The sequence below is a fragment of the Narcine bancroftii genome, chromosome 4 (genome assembly GCF_036971445.1).
Source record: "Narcine bancroftii isolate sNarBan1 chromosome 4, sNarBan1.hap1, whole genome shotgun sequence".
NCBI lineage: Eukaryota > Metazoa > Chordata > Chondrichthyes > Torpediniformes > Narcinidae > Narcine > Narcine bancroftii.
In genome coordinates this window covers 129,281,393-129,298,207 of record NC_091472.1, presented here as the reverse complement: position 1 = coordinate 129,298,207, position 16,815 = coordinate 129,281,393, and the positions used below count along the sequence as shown (strand labels likewise).

Genomic DNA, 16,815 nt, shown 5'->3' with positions numbered 1-16,815 from the left:
GATACTTCTCCATATTCCTTCAATTTCTTATATAATTCTTTTATTGATAATTCTAGTTCTGTTAAGTAAATTATAACATCATCTGCAAATAGACTGATTCTATATTCCTTCTCTTTTATTTTTATCACTTTTATTTTATTTTCTGTTCTTATCAGTTCTGCCAATAGTTCTATAGCTAATGCGAACAGTGAGGGAGATAGCGGACATCCCTGCCTAGTTGACCTGCTTAATTTAAATTGGTTTGATATATATCCATTTACTGTTATCTTCACCAATGGTCCCCTATATAATGCTTTAATCCAATTAATATATTTCTCTGGTTGGTTGAACCTCTGTAGTACTTTGAATAAATAATTCAATTCTACTCTGTCAAAGGCTTTCTCTCCATCTAAGGCACCCGCCACTGTTGGCATCTTGTTTCCTTGTACTGCATGGATTAAGTTAATGAACTTACAGATATTGTCTGTTGTTCGTCTTTTCTTAATAAATCCAGTTTGATCTAGTTTTACTAGTTTTGGTACACAGTCGATGCAGGTGTTAGTGGATCTTTTCCCGTCTTTGGTATTACTGTAATTATAGCTGTTTTGCTTGAATCTGGCATGTTTTGTGTTTCTTCAATCTGGTTCATTACTTCCAGGAGAGGATGAATTAATGTTTTATAGAATTCTATTGGGAGTCCGTCCTCTCCAGGCGTTTTATAGTTCGGTAGATTTTTTAATAATATCCTGTATTTCCTCTATTTCAAATGATTTTATTAATTTGTTTTGCTCCTCCTTGCAATTTTGGTAGTTCAGTTTTAGCTAGAAACTCATCTATTTTGTCTTCATTCCCTTCGTTCTCAGTTCGATATAATTTCTCGTAGAATTTCTTGAAGTTTTCATTGATCTCCGTTGGGTTATATGTAATTTGTTTGTCTTTTTTCCTTGATGCCAATACCGTTCTTTTAGTTTCTTCTGTCTTAAGCTGCCAAGCTAGTATTTTGTACGTTTTTTCTCCTAGCTCATAATACTTCTGTTTTGTCTTCATCATGTTCTTCTCCACCTTGTATGTTTGTAGTGTTTCATATTTTATTTTTTTGTCCGCCAATTCTCTTCTTTTTGTTGTATCTTCCCTTGTTGCTAATTCTTTTTCTGTACTTGCTATTTCCCTTTACAGCTGTTCTATTTCCCGATTGTAGTCCTTCTTCATCTTAGTTACATAACTTATTATCTGCCCTCTGATAAATGCTTTCATTGCATCCCATAGTATAAATTTATCTTTCACTGATTCCGTATTTATTTCAAAGTACATTTTAATTTGTCGCTCAATTAATTCTCTAAAATCCTTTCTTTTAAGTAGCATGGAGTTTAATCTCCATCTATACGTTCTCGGTGGGATGTCCTCCAGCTCTATTGCTAATAACAGGGGTGAGTGATCCGATAACAATCTAGCTTTATATGCCATTTTTCTAACTCTCTCTTGGATGTGGGCTGACAACAGGAACAGGTCTATCCTTGAGTATGTTTTATGTCTACCCAAATAATATGAGTATTCCTTCTCCTTTGGGTGTTGTCTCCTCCAAATATCCAAAAATTGCATTTCCTGCATCGATTTAACCATAAATTTGGTTACTTTGTTCTTTTTGCTAGTCTTTTGTCCAGTTTTGTCTATCTTTAAGTCCAAATTAAGGTTAAAGTCCCCTCCTATCAGTATATTCCCGTGTATCTACAATCTTCAAAAGATATCTTGCATAAATTTTTGATCCTCTTCATTAGGTGCATATACATTTGAGCAAATTCCAAAATTCTGAATATATCTGACACTTTATCATTACATACCTTACTGCTGGATCTATTATTTCCTCCTCTATTTTATTGATTAATATAGCTACTCCTCTGGCTTTTGAATTATATGATGCTGCCGTTACGTGCCCTACCCAGTCTCTCCTTAATTTCTTGTGTTCCACTTCAGTTAGATATGTTTCCTGCACGAATGATATATCAATTTTTTTCTTTCTTCAGTAAATTTAACAGCCTCTTCCTTTTGATTTGGTTATGTATTCTGTTAATATTTATAGTCATATAGTTCAACGTGGCCATTTCATACTTTGTTTACCTCTCTTTTCTGCTTCCTCATCACCACCTTTCCCCCTTATCCATTTCTGTTTTTTTTTGAACGCACTGTAAGACAACACTTCTAAAACATAAATATTTCCACTTACCACATCTAAAATTCCCTTAACCCCAAATGTCCCCCCCCCCCCCCTCTGATCGTCCCTTGTCGGGCAACCACAACTCCCCTCTCCATTTGGATTGCGAACCCGCTTGCAAGCGTCAACTGATTTCACAGTGACTGTTATTCTCTCCCACCCAACCCCCTCCAGAAAAGACTTTTATCTTCACATATAACAAAGCTCACCCTCTTAATTCCCCCCTTACTTCCTTTCTTCCCTTTCTTAGTTCTTACTTATACATTATTTTTCTTCTTTATATGAAGTTTGTCGTCATTCTTGTTCTTGTTACATCTCTTCATCTCTCTGTCTGTTTTGCAGGCGTTCTGCAAATTTTCGTGCTTTCTCAGGATCCGAGAACAGTCTGCTTTGCTGCCCCGGGATAACTATTTTAAGCACCGCTGGATATCTTAACATAAGTTTATAGCCTTTCTTCTATAGGATCGATTTTGCTGCATTAAACTCCTTCCTCTTCTTCAGGAGCTCTAAACTTACGTCTGGGTAGAAAAAATTTTTTTGACCTTTGTATTCCAGTGGCTTTTTGTCTTCTCTCATTTTATTCATTGCCTTCTCCAATATATTTTCTCTTATCGTATATCTCAGGAATTTTACTAGAATAGATCTTGGTTTTTGTTGTGGCTGTGGTTTTGGGGCTAATGTTCTGTGTGCCCTTTCTATTTCCATTCCTTCCTGTATTTCTGGCATTCCTAGGACCCTGGGAATCCATTCTTTTATAAATTCTTTCATATCTTTGCCTTCTTCATCTTCCTTAAGGCCCACTATCTTTATATTGTTTCTCCTATTATAGTTTTCCATTAAATCCATCTTCTGAGCTAACAACTGCTGTGTTTCTTTAATTTTTTTTATCAGTTTCTTCCAATTTTCTTTTTAAGTCATCCACTTCCATTTCTACAGCTGTTTCCCGTTCTTCCACCTTGTCTACTCTTTTCCCTATTTCTGTCATGACCAGCTCTAATCTACTCACTTTTTTTTCTGTACCTTTTATTCTTCTTTTTATTTCACTAAATTCTCTTGTCAGCCATTCTTTTAATGCTTCCATATATTCTTGAAAACATTTTTTAAATCCATGTACTGTCCATTCCCTTCATCTTCCATTTCTCTGTGCAGAGCTTGATGCTCTCCCTCCTCTTCCCCTGTGTCTGCTCCAGGGCCTGTGTCCTCTACCTCTTTTCCCCGTATCTGTGTCTCCCCTGACCTTCCTGTTGGGCTCTTTGTCTCAGTTTGCTGGGTAATTTTGTTTTAATGGTGTCTTGATGTTGGTCCTCTTCTTCTGGGCTGGTCATCTGCTGTGTCTCCGAATTCCTTTTTTCATCTCCTCCCTCCCGTTCCCGTTATTTTCTGTATCTTCCCGCTGGGAGCCCTGCAGTTGGGTCTTTCTTAGCTGTTCAAGCTGTGGAGTTCCACTCCACAGCTGGTCACCCCTCCCATCGGTGTTGTGTTTGTCGTGCGCATCGCGCATCTCTGTTTGGCTCCGTGAGCCATCTTTGTAGTCCTGCGTTCAGTGGGTCGCGACCCTGCAGGGTTTCCACTGACCTTAGGGTGTGGGCTCCTCTTTCCACAGCGGGTCCCTGCTTCTTCGTACAGGTAAGGCCTTCACCTTTCTCTTCCGGCGTCTTTCCTTCTTCTTTTCTTCCCGTTGTTTTTGGCTTTCCTTTCTTTGGTGCCATTACCTCCATACCTTTATTTTTTTATTTGTTGTGGTTTGTGTGTCTGGGGCTTTGCTTTTTCTTTACTTTTTTCCTTCTTTTCTGGAGAGGGCTGGTATTCTCCTACCGACCACTACTCCATCATGTGACTCCTCAACTGCAAGAGACTTGACGCACCTCCGCAACCTCTACACCCAGCTGAGCAAGTTCAGACTGACGATCAACCAAGCCAAATACCAGTTCAGGTTGGAGACCATTAACTTCCTGGGCCATAGGATAACCAATGAAGGGGCCAAGCCACTACCCAGCAAGGTGGAGGACATCCAGAAGTTTCCTAGACCCAACACGATCAGGGGGCTACAGGAGTTCGTGGGGATGATCAATTTTTACTACAGGTTCATCCCCTCAACTGCCCAAATCATGTGGCCCTTGTTCACCTGGAAGGCAGGCAAGGTGAAGGACATCACCTGGGCCGGGGAGTCAGCAGATCCTTCATGGAACAGGAACAGTGATCAGCAGAGTTCTGGAGCAGCAGATCGAAGGGAGTTGGCAGCCGCTGGCTTTTTTCAGCAAACATCTGCAGCATCTGGAACTGAAGTATAGTGCTTTTGACAGGAAGCTACTGGGGCTGTACTTGGCCATCCACCACTTCAGGTACTTCCTTGAGGGCAGGACTTTTACACCCTTCACAGACTACAAGCCCCTGACTTTCGCCTTGGTCAAGATCTCGGGTCCCTGATCAACCTGCCAGAAACGTCGCCTGTCTTGCATCTCGGAGTAAACCACAGATGTAAGGCACATCTCTGGCAAGGACAATATGGTGGCCAACACACTGCCAAGACAGAGTATCCATGCGCTCTCAAGAGGAGTTGATTTCGTGGCGCTGACAAGATGACAAGGAGATGCTCCAGTACAGGAATATCAGGACTGCAGCTCCAGGACATCCCAGTTGGCACAGGTAACACCACCCTCCTGTGTGACATGGCCACTGACCAGGTCAGAACTATCATCCCAGCGGCTTGGAGATGGCAGGTTTCCGATTCCATCCACGGACTGTCTCACCCATCCGTCAGGGCCTCAGTCCGGCTGGTGGCCATAAAGTACATGTGGCATGGATTATGGAAACAGGACAACCAGTGGGCGAAGGAATGCATGCAGTGCCAAACAGCCAAGGTGCAGTGGCAATATCAAGACCCCACCACAGTTCAAGCCTGCAGAGTGAAGGTTAGACCACATCCATGTGGACACAATAGGTCCCTTACCAGTATCCCAGGGGTTCTGCTACCTGTTCATGATGGTCGACCATTTCACTAGGTGGCTGGAAGCTGTCCTGCTGGCGGATATATCCACAATCTTGTGTTCCAGGGCTCTCATCTCCTGGGTGGCACTGTTCAGGTTACTGTTCCACATTACATCAGACAGAGGGGCCCAGTTCACTTCCAGCCTGTGGGGCACCCAGTCCAATGGATTGGTACAGCACTTCCACAGGCATCTTAAGGATGCGCTCATGACCAGACTTCAAGGACCTAACTGAGTAGATGAGCTACCATGGGCACGGTTTGATATCCGCATGGTACCCAAGGAGGACCTCAACACCTCTTCAGCCGAATTGGTCTTTGGAGGTCCACTGGTGGTCCCGGGGGAATTCGTACCATCTCCAGGCTGACAGCAAGGCTGCGCAGTAGCTCTCCTCCACAAACTGAGGGAAAGAATCGGCAATCTGACCCCGACTCCACCTGCCAGGCATGGACACTCGAGGTCCAACATATCCAAAGACATAAAAGGACTGTGAGTATGTTTTCTTTCGCAGGGATTGATATTGCCCACCACTGCAGAGGTCGTAAGAGGGTCCATTCTGGATTATCTGTAACAATGGAGCCATGTTCAAGCTGGAGGCCGGAGGCAGGACGGAGGTCATCACCATGGACAGGCTAAAGCTGGCATACCTGGACCTGGCGCACCCAGTCAAGACGCCAGCATCACACAAAAGAGGCAGGCCACCGAAGCTTGCGGAGACTCTTCCTCCGGGCACCAAGGACAATACCACCGGTTCTGGGGCAGGCAGTAGGTTCATGTGGTGGAATGCTGCTGCAGTGAACAAACTGGTGCTCCAGGTGGCAAATGCACCTAAAAGCCAGCAGACCGTGCAGTGGCACTGGGCCTAGCAAGTGAACCGGCAGACGAATGGCAAGAGTGGCTTAAGGGCCAGCGACCCCAAAATGGCGCTGGCAACCGCTATTGAGCCAACAGACAGGGACAGTGCTTGGGGAAGAAGGTATTGTCATGCAAGAAGGCACACACACGCGGGAAACCCGCTTTTGTTATGCAGGTCATCACGTCAGCAATTGGGGCAAACAGCAAGAACGCGAGAGGTATAAAAGTTGGGCTTGAGCCCCAATAAAATCAGAGAGCTTAACCTGACTACACTCATAATTTTGTCTTTCTTTCAAGTAAAGCATGGCTACACATCATAGTTTTTTTGAAAGGAATTGATTTAGTTGCTTGAATTTTTTCTGTGGATTAAAAAAATTATTTATTTGTTTAAAACCACACAATAAAACACATAATTAAAGATAATTCAAAACAATACAAGTACATGTGGTATATAAAAGAAAAAGGAAAATAAACCCCCCCTCCCCCCATCCATATACTACTCCCTCCCTGCAGTGAACTAGGATTCACTGGTAGTGTGCTGTGCTGATGGCTGGCCACGACCCCTGGCTCCACCCCCATCTGCTCACATATAACCCTGGTTTCCCGCCTAAACCAGAACCCTTCTGAAGACTACTGTGAAACCTTACCCATAGTTATAAGCTAATAAAAGCATCTATTCTTCTTCCAGTCGTGAGAGCTTTTATCCATGCTATAATTTTATTAGCTTATTCCCTAAACGATGGAAACATTACTCAAGCCAGGTATGTTACTGATAGACCCTCTGTCCCTTGACGCAGCTGAGGAGCTCACATACTGGCTAGACTGCTTCCAGGACTACAATAACGTGACCAGAGACGTCTTCCACACCGACGAACTCAGGAGATCCGCACTCGTTTCAAGGGTAGGAACAAAAGGGTACGTAGTCATCAGGGACTTCTCTAAGTATGATGCTGCCATCGTGGCATTGAAGGCTAGGTATCTGAAGTCGCAAAACAGGGTCCTAGCGAGGCACTGACTTGCTCTACGTCGCCAGCAGCCAGGAGAGACCATTGATGACTATCTGCTGGATCTGTGGATGCTTGCTAAGAAGTGCAGGTACGAAGTGGCTACGGGCCGTGTTCATGAGGAAGAACAAATCCGGGACACTCTAGTTGCACGGGTCCGCTCGAGGTACAGGAGGCAGCGACTGCTCGATTTGGGAAAGAAGGACCTGGCTAGCCATGTTGAATTGGCCAAATCGCTGGAACAGGCCAAGCTTGAGAATGACAACTCGAAGCTACCAAGCTCACTCATCCAGCTGACCCCTTCCAAAGACCGGCTGCTCCTGCTACCCCTGCCCTAAAGGCTGCCACTTTCCATGCTAGGGAGTGCTTTTCCTGCGGCAAGAGCCAGCATCCCCAATCTTGTTGCCCGGCAAATGACTCAGTGTGCTCCAGCTGTGGCAAGAAAGGGCTGTAGAGCGCGTCAAAAGAACCAAAGACTTGTTGATCCAATCCAAGGCTTTTAACTAAAAGTCTGGAGCATATCACAAGTTGGTCGACCAGTCCAGAATGACCTGGTCTGGCTAGGAGCAATCCTTTAAGACCTGCCAATAGGTGTGGCTACATTCTCAGCCAATCACAGTCTTCCTACAATACAATCTGTACATATACACATTGGTGATAGAATCTGTACTATCACAAGGGCATTGGGCAAGGGGAAGCCCGGGGAAGTCTACGGCCTGCACCGCTCCTGGATCCAATTCCAGCCCCAAGCCGTCTGCCCCGAATTCACTCGAACCCACTTGCTGTGCTACATGCCAATGGAGAGTGGCAGTGAGGAAACAGCAAGAAAAGGCTTGGTGACCATCTTTCTGAGACATAAATTCAAACTCAGAACCATCATGATCGGAGGAGGAAGGATAGCAGCCACCTTGCCGCACCTTGAGGTCAATGCCATCTTACCCACACAGGGCAACTCAGGACGGTGGAGGCCACTCAAATGAGGAGCATGGAGTTTCTGGGGACCTTGCCTCAATGGTCCATCATGAGGATAGGCCTCACCAGCTCAGCAACTCCATAGTGATTGTGAAGGTAAACGGGCATTCCACTAAATGATTAATTGACACTGAAAGCTTCATAGATTTACCGACTGTGCAAAAATACAACCTAAAGATGTATCCTTCCAATTGTTGCATATTCCTTGCGTCTCATTCACATTCTACACATGTTCAACAACATTATATAGTACACCTGTCATTTGAAAGGAGAGAATTCTATAAATTTCGTTTGTATAAACTTGTTGAATTATGTGCTCTGGTGTTGTTGGATCTGGACTTACTGTGTCACCTTAAAAGCGTAACCTTGGTGTATTCTGGCCCCCTCCTCCCTGTAACTGTTTGGAACGGAGGGCCCGTAAAATCAGAACCCACATGCAGCCTCTCCACTCTGAATATCAACACTGCCCCCTTTCTTCCCAAATCTGTCTTCAGACTGCAAACCTATTGCTACCAAGAGCAAGAGGTACAGTACAGCAGACTGAGATTTCATAAAGTCTGAGACCCAACGTCTGCTCGACAAACTTATCATCAAACCTACCACCAGCCCATAGAGAGCACAAGTAGTAGTGGTAAAAGGGGAAAACAAGTCCAGGCTAATAATTGACTATAGCTAAACTATTAATTGTTATACACTCCTGGACGCATACCCCCTCCCTTGAATTTCAGACATGCTGAATGATATTGCACAATATTGAGGGTCTATTCGACGATCGACCTGAAAGCTGCTCATCACCAGCTGCCAATTCGTCCCGAGGACCATCCATATACGGCATTTGAGGCTAACGGTTGTCTCTATCAAGGGTCCCTTTTAGTATGACTAATGGGTTTCTATCTTCCAGAGGCAGATACACAGAATGGTGAATGAATATGGGTTGAAGGCTACCTTCCCCTACCTTGATAATGTCATCATCTGTGGCCATACCTTGTAAGACCATGGTGCCAACCTCCAGAGTTTTCTCCATACAGTGAAAGCCCTGAACCTCACTTATAACTCTGACAAGTGTGTGTTCAGGACTAAACGTCTGGCTATCCCTGGCTACATGGTGGAGAATGGCATAATTGGCCCCGATCCTGATAAGATGCACCCCATTAGAGCTCCCTGTTCCCAGGTCCACAAAGATTTTGACGAGATGCCTGAGGTTTTCCTCATATTACTCCCAGTGGATCCCTCAAAACACTCATAAGGTTTGCCCTCTCTTAAAAGACACTAATTTTCCCCTATTGGTTGAAGTCCAAGCAGCTTTTAACTACCTCCAGAACAACATTGCGAAAGTCGCCATGCACGCAGTGGATGAGAATATATCTTTCCAAGTGGAAAGCGACACTTTGGACATAGCCCTGGCCGCTAACTTCAACCAGGTGGGCAGACCGGTTGCATTTTTTTCCTTGGACATTATAAGGCCACGAGCTCCAGAGCTCATCTGTGGAAAAGGAGGCTCAAGCCATTGTAGAAGCTTTGAGGCACTGGAGACACTGCCTGGCTGGAAGAAGATTTAAACTCCTCACTGACCAGCGCTCGGTCACATTCATATTTAATAATGTCAAGGGGGGAAAAATCAAGAATGACAAGATTGCTTGGTGGAGAATTGAGCTCTCCACCTACAATTATGACTGCCTATCGGCTAGTCCTCCAGATGCCTTATCCAGAGGAAGTGGTGCCTCTGCACACACCAGCCAACTGCAGTCTATGCATAATTAGCTCTGCCATCCAGGGGTCACCCGCATGGCTCACTTTGTCAAGGCCCGCAATCTGTCCTACTCCATGGAAGATGTCAGGGAAATGACCAGGTCTTGCCAGGAATGTACGGAGTGCAAGCTGCACTTCTACTGCTCCACAAAGGCGTACCTGATCAAGTCATCCAGGCTCTTCGAATGGCTCAGTGTCAATTTTAAGGGACCTCTCCCCTCCACAAATGGGAAACCTTCTTCCTTTCTATTATTAATGAGTACTCCTGCTTCCCATTCACCAATCCATGTCCAGACAGGTCCACTTCATCAGTCATAAAACCCTTAGACTCTATTTTCACTCTGTTCACGTATTCCAACTATGTTCATAGTGACCAGGGCTCATCCTTTATAAGTGATGAGCTACGTCAGTACCTGCTGGTGAGGGGCATCACGTCCAGCAGGACTACTAGCTACAACTCCCGGGGGAATGGGCAGGTTCAAAAGGAGAACACCACGGTCTGGAAGGCTGTCAAACTGGCCCTGGTCAAAAGGCCTTCCAGACTCACGCTGGCAGAAAGTCCTCCCTATGCACTCCATTCTATCCAGTCGCTACTATGTACTGTGACCAACTCTACTCCTCACGAGCTCCTTTTCACTTTCGAAAGAAGGTCAGCATTGGGAACTACACTCCCAATCTGGCTCACCATTCTTGGTCCAGTCCTTCTCAGGAAGCATGTGAGGAGTGGGTGAAATTGCTCCATGCCAATCCCATGTACGCCTATGTGGAGTACCCGGATGGCAGGGAGGATACTCTCTTCATCAGGGACCTGGCACCTAGCAGAACAGAAGGTTTGTTGCCTCAGGTATCCTGCGAGCCACAGAGCTTATTCTCGCCATCCCCAGTCAGGGCCTCGGGGGATCTGGTTCAGGAGGCAAATGGATCCACCTCCACCTTTAAGCCGAAGACCCAGCTTGCCTCTCCTCCCTCACAAGAGGACCAGGAGACCCAAGGAGTCCCAAGGCTCCCAGTGCTAAGGTGCTCCACCAGGATCTTCAGATCACCAGGCTTCTTAAATCTGTAAATTTGTAAATAAATGCATATTTTCAATCATTTTTTTCTGAACCCTTGTTCTCTGTCTTCATTCACAGACCCTAAATTCTATAGGAAAGGGTGAGTGCAGTGAACTGGGATTCACTGGAAGTGTGTTGAGCTGATGGCTGGTCCCGCCTCTGACCCTATCTGCTCACATATAACCCTGGTTTCCCTCCTAAACCCAAAACCTTTCTGAAGACTACTGTGAAACCCTACCCATAGTTAAAAGCTAATAAAAGCATTTGTTCTCTCTCCAGTCATGAGAGCTTTTATTCTCGGTAACTTCCCCCTCTATCCCCCTGCAAGAAAAGAAAAAAGTGTAAGAATGGGGCAAGTGACCCTCAACAGGGGTGCCTATTACTTTAAAGTCTCTTATAATATATTGAGACTTTAAGGAGAAGGGAATTCCAGATCTTCATTTAAATATTAACACCTATATTTCATAAATAAGAGCTCTGTATCTTCTAAAATATATAATATTTGTTTTTTAAATTATAAGTAATTTTCTCAAATGGTATACAACTTCAGCATGGCATCTTTCTTTACCCAATTCCATATCAGATTTCCAAGTTATGGCAATACATTTGCTATATCTAAAGCAATTTGAACAAATGACTTTTGATACATATTCAATTTCAACTTAGGTTCAATATTCTTAATATCACTCAATAAAAATAACATTGGATCCTGTGGGAATTTAATCCAATAATTTACCCATTTCTAACCAAAAAGGTTCCACTTTACGATATTGCCAAGTAGAATGCAAAAATGTACCAAATTCCTGTCCACATCAAAAACATAAATTCAAAAGAGTCTGATTCTATGGATTGATTTTTAATGAATTATCTATCGTCAGTTATGTTCATAGATCGTACATTACATACTTCAAGCAGAGACAAATAAAAACTTAAATTACATAATGTCTGTGTTTCAGTGTTTATTTCATTTTTTGTTGCATCAGTGTGGCCCACTTTTCAACCACTGACACACCATCTGGCTCACGTGTGGTACAAAGTTGCCTGCTCCTGATCTAGATCAATGATTTGGATGAGGTAAATAAATAGTTATATCTCCAAGATCGCCGATGAAATTAAATTTGATTAAAGGAGGATGCAAAGTGGCTTCAAACAATACAAGATAGGCTGAGTGCATAGGTGAGAATTTGGCAGATGGAATATTATGTGCAAAAATACAAGGTCACCCTCTTTGATGATTGTAACAGACATTCAGCATATTTGTTAACAGTGAGAGACTGATCAGTGTTAATGCTTTAAGGGACCAAGATGTGCTTGTACACAAGTCACTGAAGCCAACATGCAAGTGTAGCAAGCAATGAGAAAGGCCAATAGTATGTTTAGTACATGAGTTTTTGAACAGTCATAGGGTTTTACAGAGGGAAAAAGGCCCTTTTCCCCAACTTGATCATGTTGATCAAGCTGTTGAAATGATTTTCAAATGTCACAATTGTAATTGTGTTTAACAGAACACAGGAATAAAGAAAACTTATTGCATTTGTATAGGAACCTTAATGACACCACATGAAGTATTGTGTGCAGGTTTGATCTCCCTACCTTCTAGAGATATGTTTGCATGGAAGAAGTGCTGTAAAGATACACAAGACTGATTTTAGGCATGGTCAATTTGCCATACAAAGAGAGAATGGATAGTTTGGGGCACTCTACCCTTTAGTTTGGAACATTTAATGGTTTTATTGAAATTTAGAAAATTCTGAATGGGCTTGCCAGGTTAGGTACCAGGAGAATGGTTCTGCTGTCTTAGGAATTTAGGACCACTGTTATAGTTTCAAGAATAGGAGGTCAACTATCTTGAACTGAGTTGATGAGAATTATTTTCACTTTGGAATTCTCTGGAAGTCTGAGGAATCTCTTCAAATGTGTTCATTCAAATCAGAGATTGAATTATTATTCTGAATATTGACAGGAACATAAACAATAAACATAAATTTGTTTCATCTGCTGGAGTTAGAAAGGAAGAAACCTTTGAAATACTGCTCTGGGGAAGACAATTTGGTCCAGAGTATCAAATGCAAGAAAAAGATGAAGGATGACCACTGAGAATAAGTTGTTCAGTTGACCAGAAGAAATTCAATAAGAATCAATTTCTAAAACAAGTAATAGTGCTTTAAAATTTAATGGTTCATAATATAAATGGTGAATAATCTCGTTAATTGCTTACCTTTTTGAATGGACAGGAATTCCTCTTGTAAAGTATCAGTAAAAGAACCCAAACCTATTAAGGATAGTAACAATACCCTGGATTAGCCAACATATCTACAGTGGAAATTTTTTCGAAGATTAGAATCAAATTGCAACATTCTAAATTCTTGAAAGATTTTAAAAAAACAGAGCAATCATTCATTTCTCCCAAGAAAAAAGGAACAACTTAGTTTCCATTGTACAGATCATCCCCAAAGGAACCTGACTATTTACTATTTTGCAGAATTAACACTTTGCCATGTATTGTGATGATGTAATGGGGGGTAGGGCGTATAATACTGATTGCTTGCTCTTGACTTTGTAGAGATACTCCACCCTACTGGTATAACAGATAGATATTTTCCAACTGGTCAGTTTAGAGGTGGTTCTCATCTGTTAATAAAAGCCCTGTATTGGTATAATACTTGACTCGATCATGTCCACTAAGATCTGGAGTTCTGCACAATTCAAGATGCACAGGATGCTTCACAGAAGCCATTCAAAGGCTGTGATTTTTTCCTTTTTTACTCGAGTAGGTTAGGTGGTTTTTTTAAATATAATTACTTCTGATGGTTTTTAACAATTTCACCCATTGCAGTGGAGGGAGAACCAAGTTTATACTGTATGTGATATTGTATTTTCAGTTTTGTTCCCTTTTATTCATTGTATTGTATTTCTTATAAAAACCAATAAAGATTGAAGTAAAAAATTCCATCTGCCATTTTTCATCCCATTTTTACAGCTGGTTCAGATCTCTCTGCAAGCTTTGAAAATCTTCTTCGCTGTCCACAACACCTCCAATCTTAGTGTCACCTGCAAACCTGCTGATCATATTTACCACATCAGTATCATCCAGATCATTGATATAGATGACAAACAACAATGGTCCCACCATCAAACCCTCAGGTACACTACTAGCCAAGGCCTCTAGTCCACCATTGTTCTCTGACTTCTCCCCTCAAGCCATTGTCAAATCCAGTTTACTACTTCACCATGAATACCTTCCTGATCAATCTCCCATGTGGGACCCTGTCAAAGCCCTTACTAAAGACCATGTAGACAACATCCACAGCTTTTCCTTCATCAAATTTCCTGGTAATCACCTCGAAGATTGGTTAAACATGACCTACCACACACAAAGCCATACTGACTATCCTTAATCAGTCCATGGCTATCCAAATAATTATATACCTGATCTCTTAGAACACCTTCCAATATTTTACCTATTACTAATGACAGACTCACTGGCCTATAATTTCCAGGGTTACTTTTGGAGCCTTTTTTAAACAACAGAACATGAGCTACCTTTCAAACCTCTGGCACCACATGGTTTCTAAGGACATTTTAAATATTTCTGCCAGAGCCCCTGCAATTTCTACACTAGCCTCCCTCAAGGTCCAAGGGAATATCTTGTCACGCCCTGGGGATTTATCCATCCTTTTTTTTTAAGACAGCAAGCACTTCCTCCACATTAATCTCTATAGGTTCCAAGACCTCATTGCTTGTTTTCCTTATTTCCCATGACTCTGTGCCCAGTTCCTGAGTGAATACTGATGTAAAGAAAAAATATTTAAGACCTCTCCCATCTCTTTTAGCTCCATACAAAGCTGACCACTCTGATCTTCAAAGGAACCAATTTTGTCCCTTTCTATCCTTTTATCTGTAGAAACCCTAAGGATTTTCTTTCACATTATCTGCCAAAGCAACCTCATGTGTTCTCATAGCCTTCCTGATTTCTTTCTTAAAGTTTTTCTAGAATTTTTTTATATTCCTCAAGAACCTCATTTGCATCATGTTGCCTATACCTGTTTTACACCTTGCTCTTCTTCTGAACCAGATCCCCAATATCCCTCTAACCTTGCCTTTATTCCTGCAGGAACAAACTCTGTAATCTCAAAATTTCACCTTTGAAGGTCCTCCACTTACCTCACACATTCTTGCCTGAAAACAACTTATCCCAATCCACACATTCAAAATCCTTTCTTATTTCATCAAAATTGGTCTTTCTCCAATTTAGAATCTCAACCTGAGGCCCAGAATTAATCCTTCTCCACAATGAACTCGAAACTAATGGCAATATTATCACCAAAATGTTCCTCTACAAATACTTATGTCACCTGTCCTATCTTATTCCCTAACAGGAGATCCAATATTGCACTCTCTCGAGTTGGTATCTCTATATATTGATTTAGAAAAATTTTCTGAACACATATGACAAACTCCAAGCCATCCAGCCCATTTACAGTATGGGAGTCCCAAACAATCTCTTACTATCACCACCTTACTGTATGTTTTCTGCAGCTGTCTGCTATCTCACTACAGATTTGCTACTCCAATTCTCGTTGACGATTCAACAGTCTAAAATGCAACCCCATGAATTTGGTCATACCTTTCCTGTTCCTCAGATCCACCTACATAGCATCAGTAGATGAGCCCTCTAGTCTGTCCTGCTTGAGCACAGCAATACCACTCCTCTCCCTTTCATCCTCCCGTTCTATCATGCCTAAAGCAACAGAAGCCCAGAACATTGAGCTGCCAGTCCTGTCCCTCTTGCAACCAAGTTTTTAAATAATGCAGAAGCACTGTTAAAAACTGGAATATTGTTTTATTATTGATTAAAATCTGTGCCAGCTGAGAATGCAAATCATTAGGAATTTTTATTTTCATTCCTTAAGTCTCTTAATGGATTTCAAAATATGCATACTGATCAATTCCAATTTTTTTTTGAGTAGGCACTGGCCAGTGGCACAAGCATGATAAAATATTGATTTAAGTGCAATCGCTACTGGGTATAATAAAAGGTGTATGTAATTGTAAGAAAGATCATTATTATTTTGTCAAATAAATAACTGAAGTCTGAAGTTTGAGGATTCTGGATTGAACTGAGAGAAATTTGAACATGTAATAGTTGAAGACCAATTTGGAACTCCAGCAACAATGGCAAATTGGCAATAGAAACTTGTGCTGCAAAGGATGGCACTAATTCCATAACTATGTGTCTGAGGAGGAGGACATGATCATAGGTTACCATATAATTTAAACTGTATTGCAAAAACAACAAATGCATATGCATTGTGTTTATATATATATATATATAATATATATTATATATATATATATATCATATATATATATAATATATATTATATATATATATCATATATATATATAATATATATTATATATATATATATCATATATATATATATCATATATATATATTATATATATATATATATATATAATATTCTTTCTTTGGCTTGGCTTCGCGGACGAAGATTTATGGAGGGGGTAAAAAGTCCACGTCAGCTGCAGGCTCGTTTGTGGCTGACAAGTCCGATGCGGGACAGGCAGACACGATTGCAGCGGTTGCAAGGGAAAATTGGTTGGTTGGGGTTGGGTGTTGGGTTTTTCCTCCTTTGCCTTTTGTCAGTGAGGTGGGCTCTGCGGTCTTCTTCAAAGGAGGTTGCTGCCCGCCAAACTGTGAGGCGCCAAGATGCACGGTTTGAGGCGATATCAGCCCACTGGCGGTGGTCAATGTGGCAGGCACCAAGAGATTTCTTTAGGCAGTCCTTGTACCTCTTCTTTGGTGCACCTCTGTCACGGTGGCCAGTGGAGAGCTCGCCATATAACACGATCTTGGGAAGGCGATGGTCCTCCATTCTAGAGACATGACCCATCCAGCGCAGCTGGATCTTCAGCAGCGTGGACTCGATGCTGTCGACCTCTGCCATCTCGAGTACTTCGACGTTAGGGATGAAAGCGCTCCA

The 16,815-nt window shown here is 42.3% G+C and overlaps 1 protein-coding gene across 1 annotated transcript in view; it reads right to left on the bottom strand.

The window, feature by feature from the left end:
- The window catches only part of LOC138762391 (uncharacterized), a 307,807-nt gene that overhangs the window by 134,698 nt on the left and 156,294 nt on the right, over window positions 1–16,815 (bottom strand). The window contains exon 27 of the mRNA XM_069936157.1: window positions 13,026–13,079. Coding sequence (XP_069792258.1) covers window positions 13,026–13,079 — 54 coding nt within the window. The remainder of the gene's footprint in view (window positions 1–13,025; window positions 13,080–16,815) is intronic.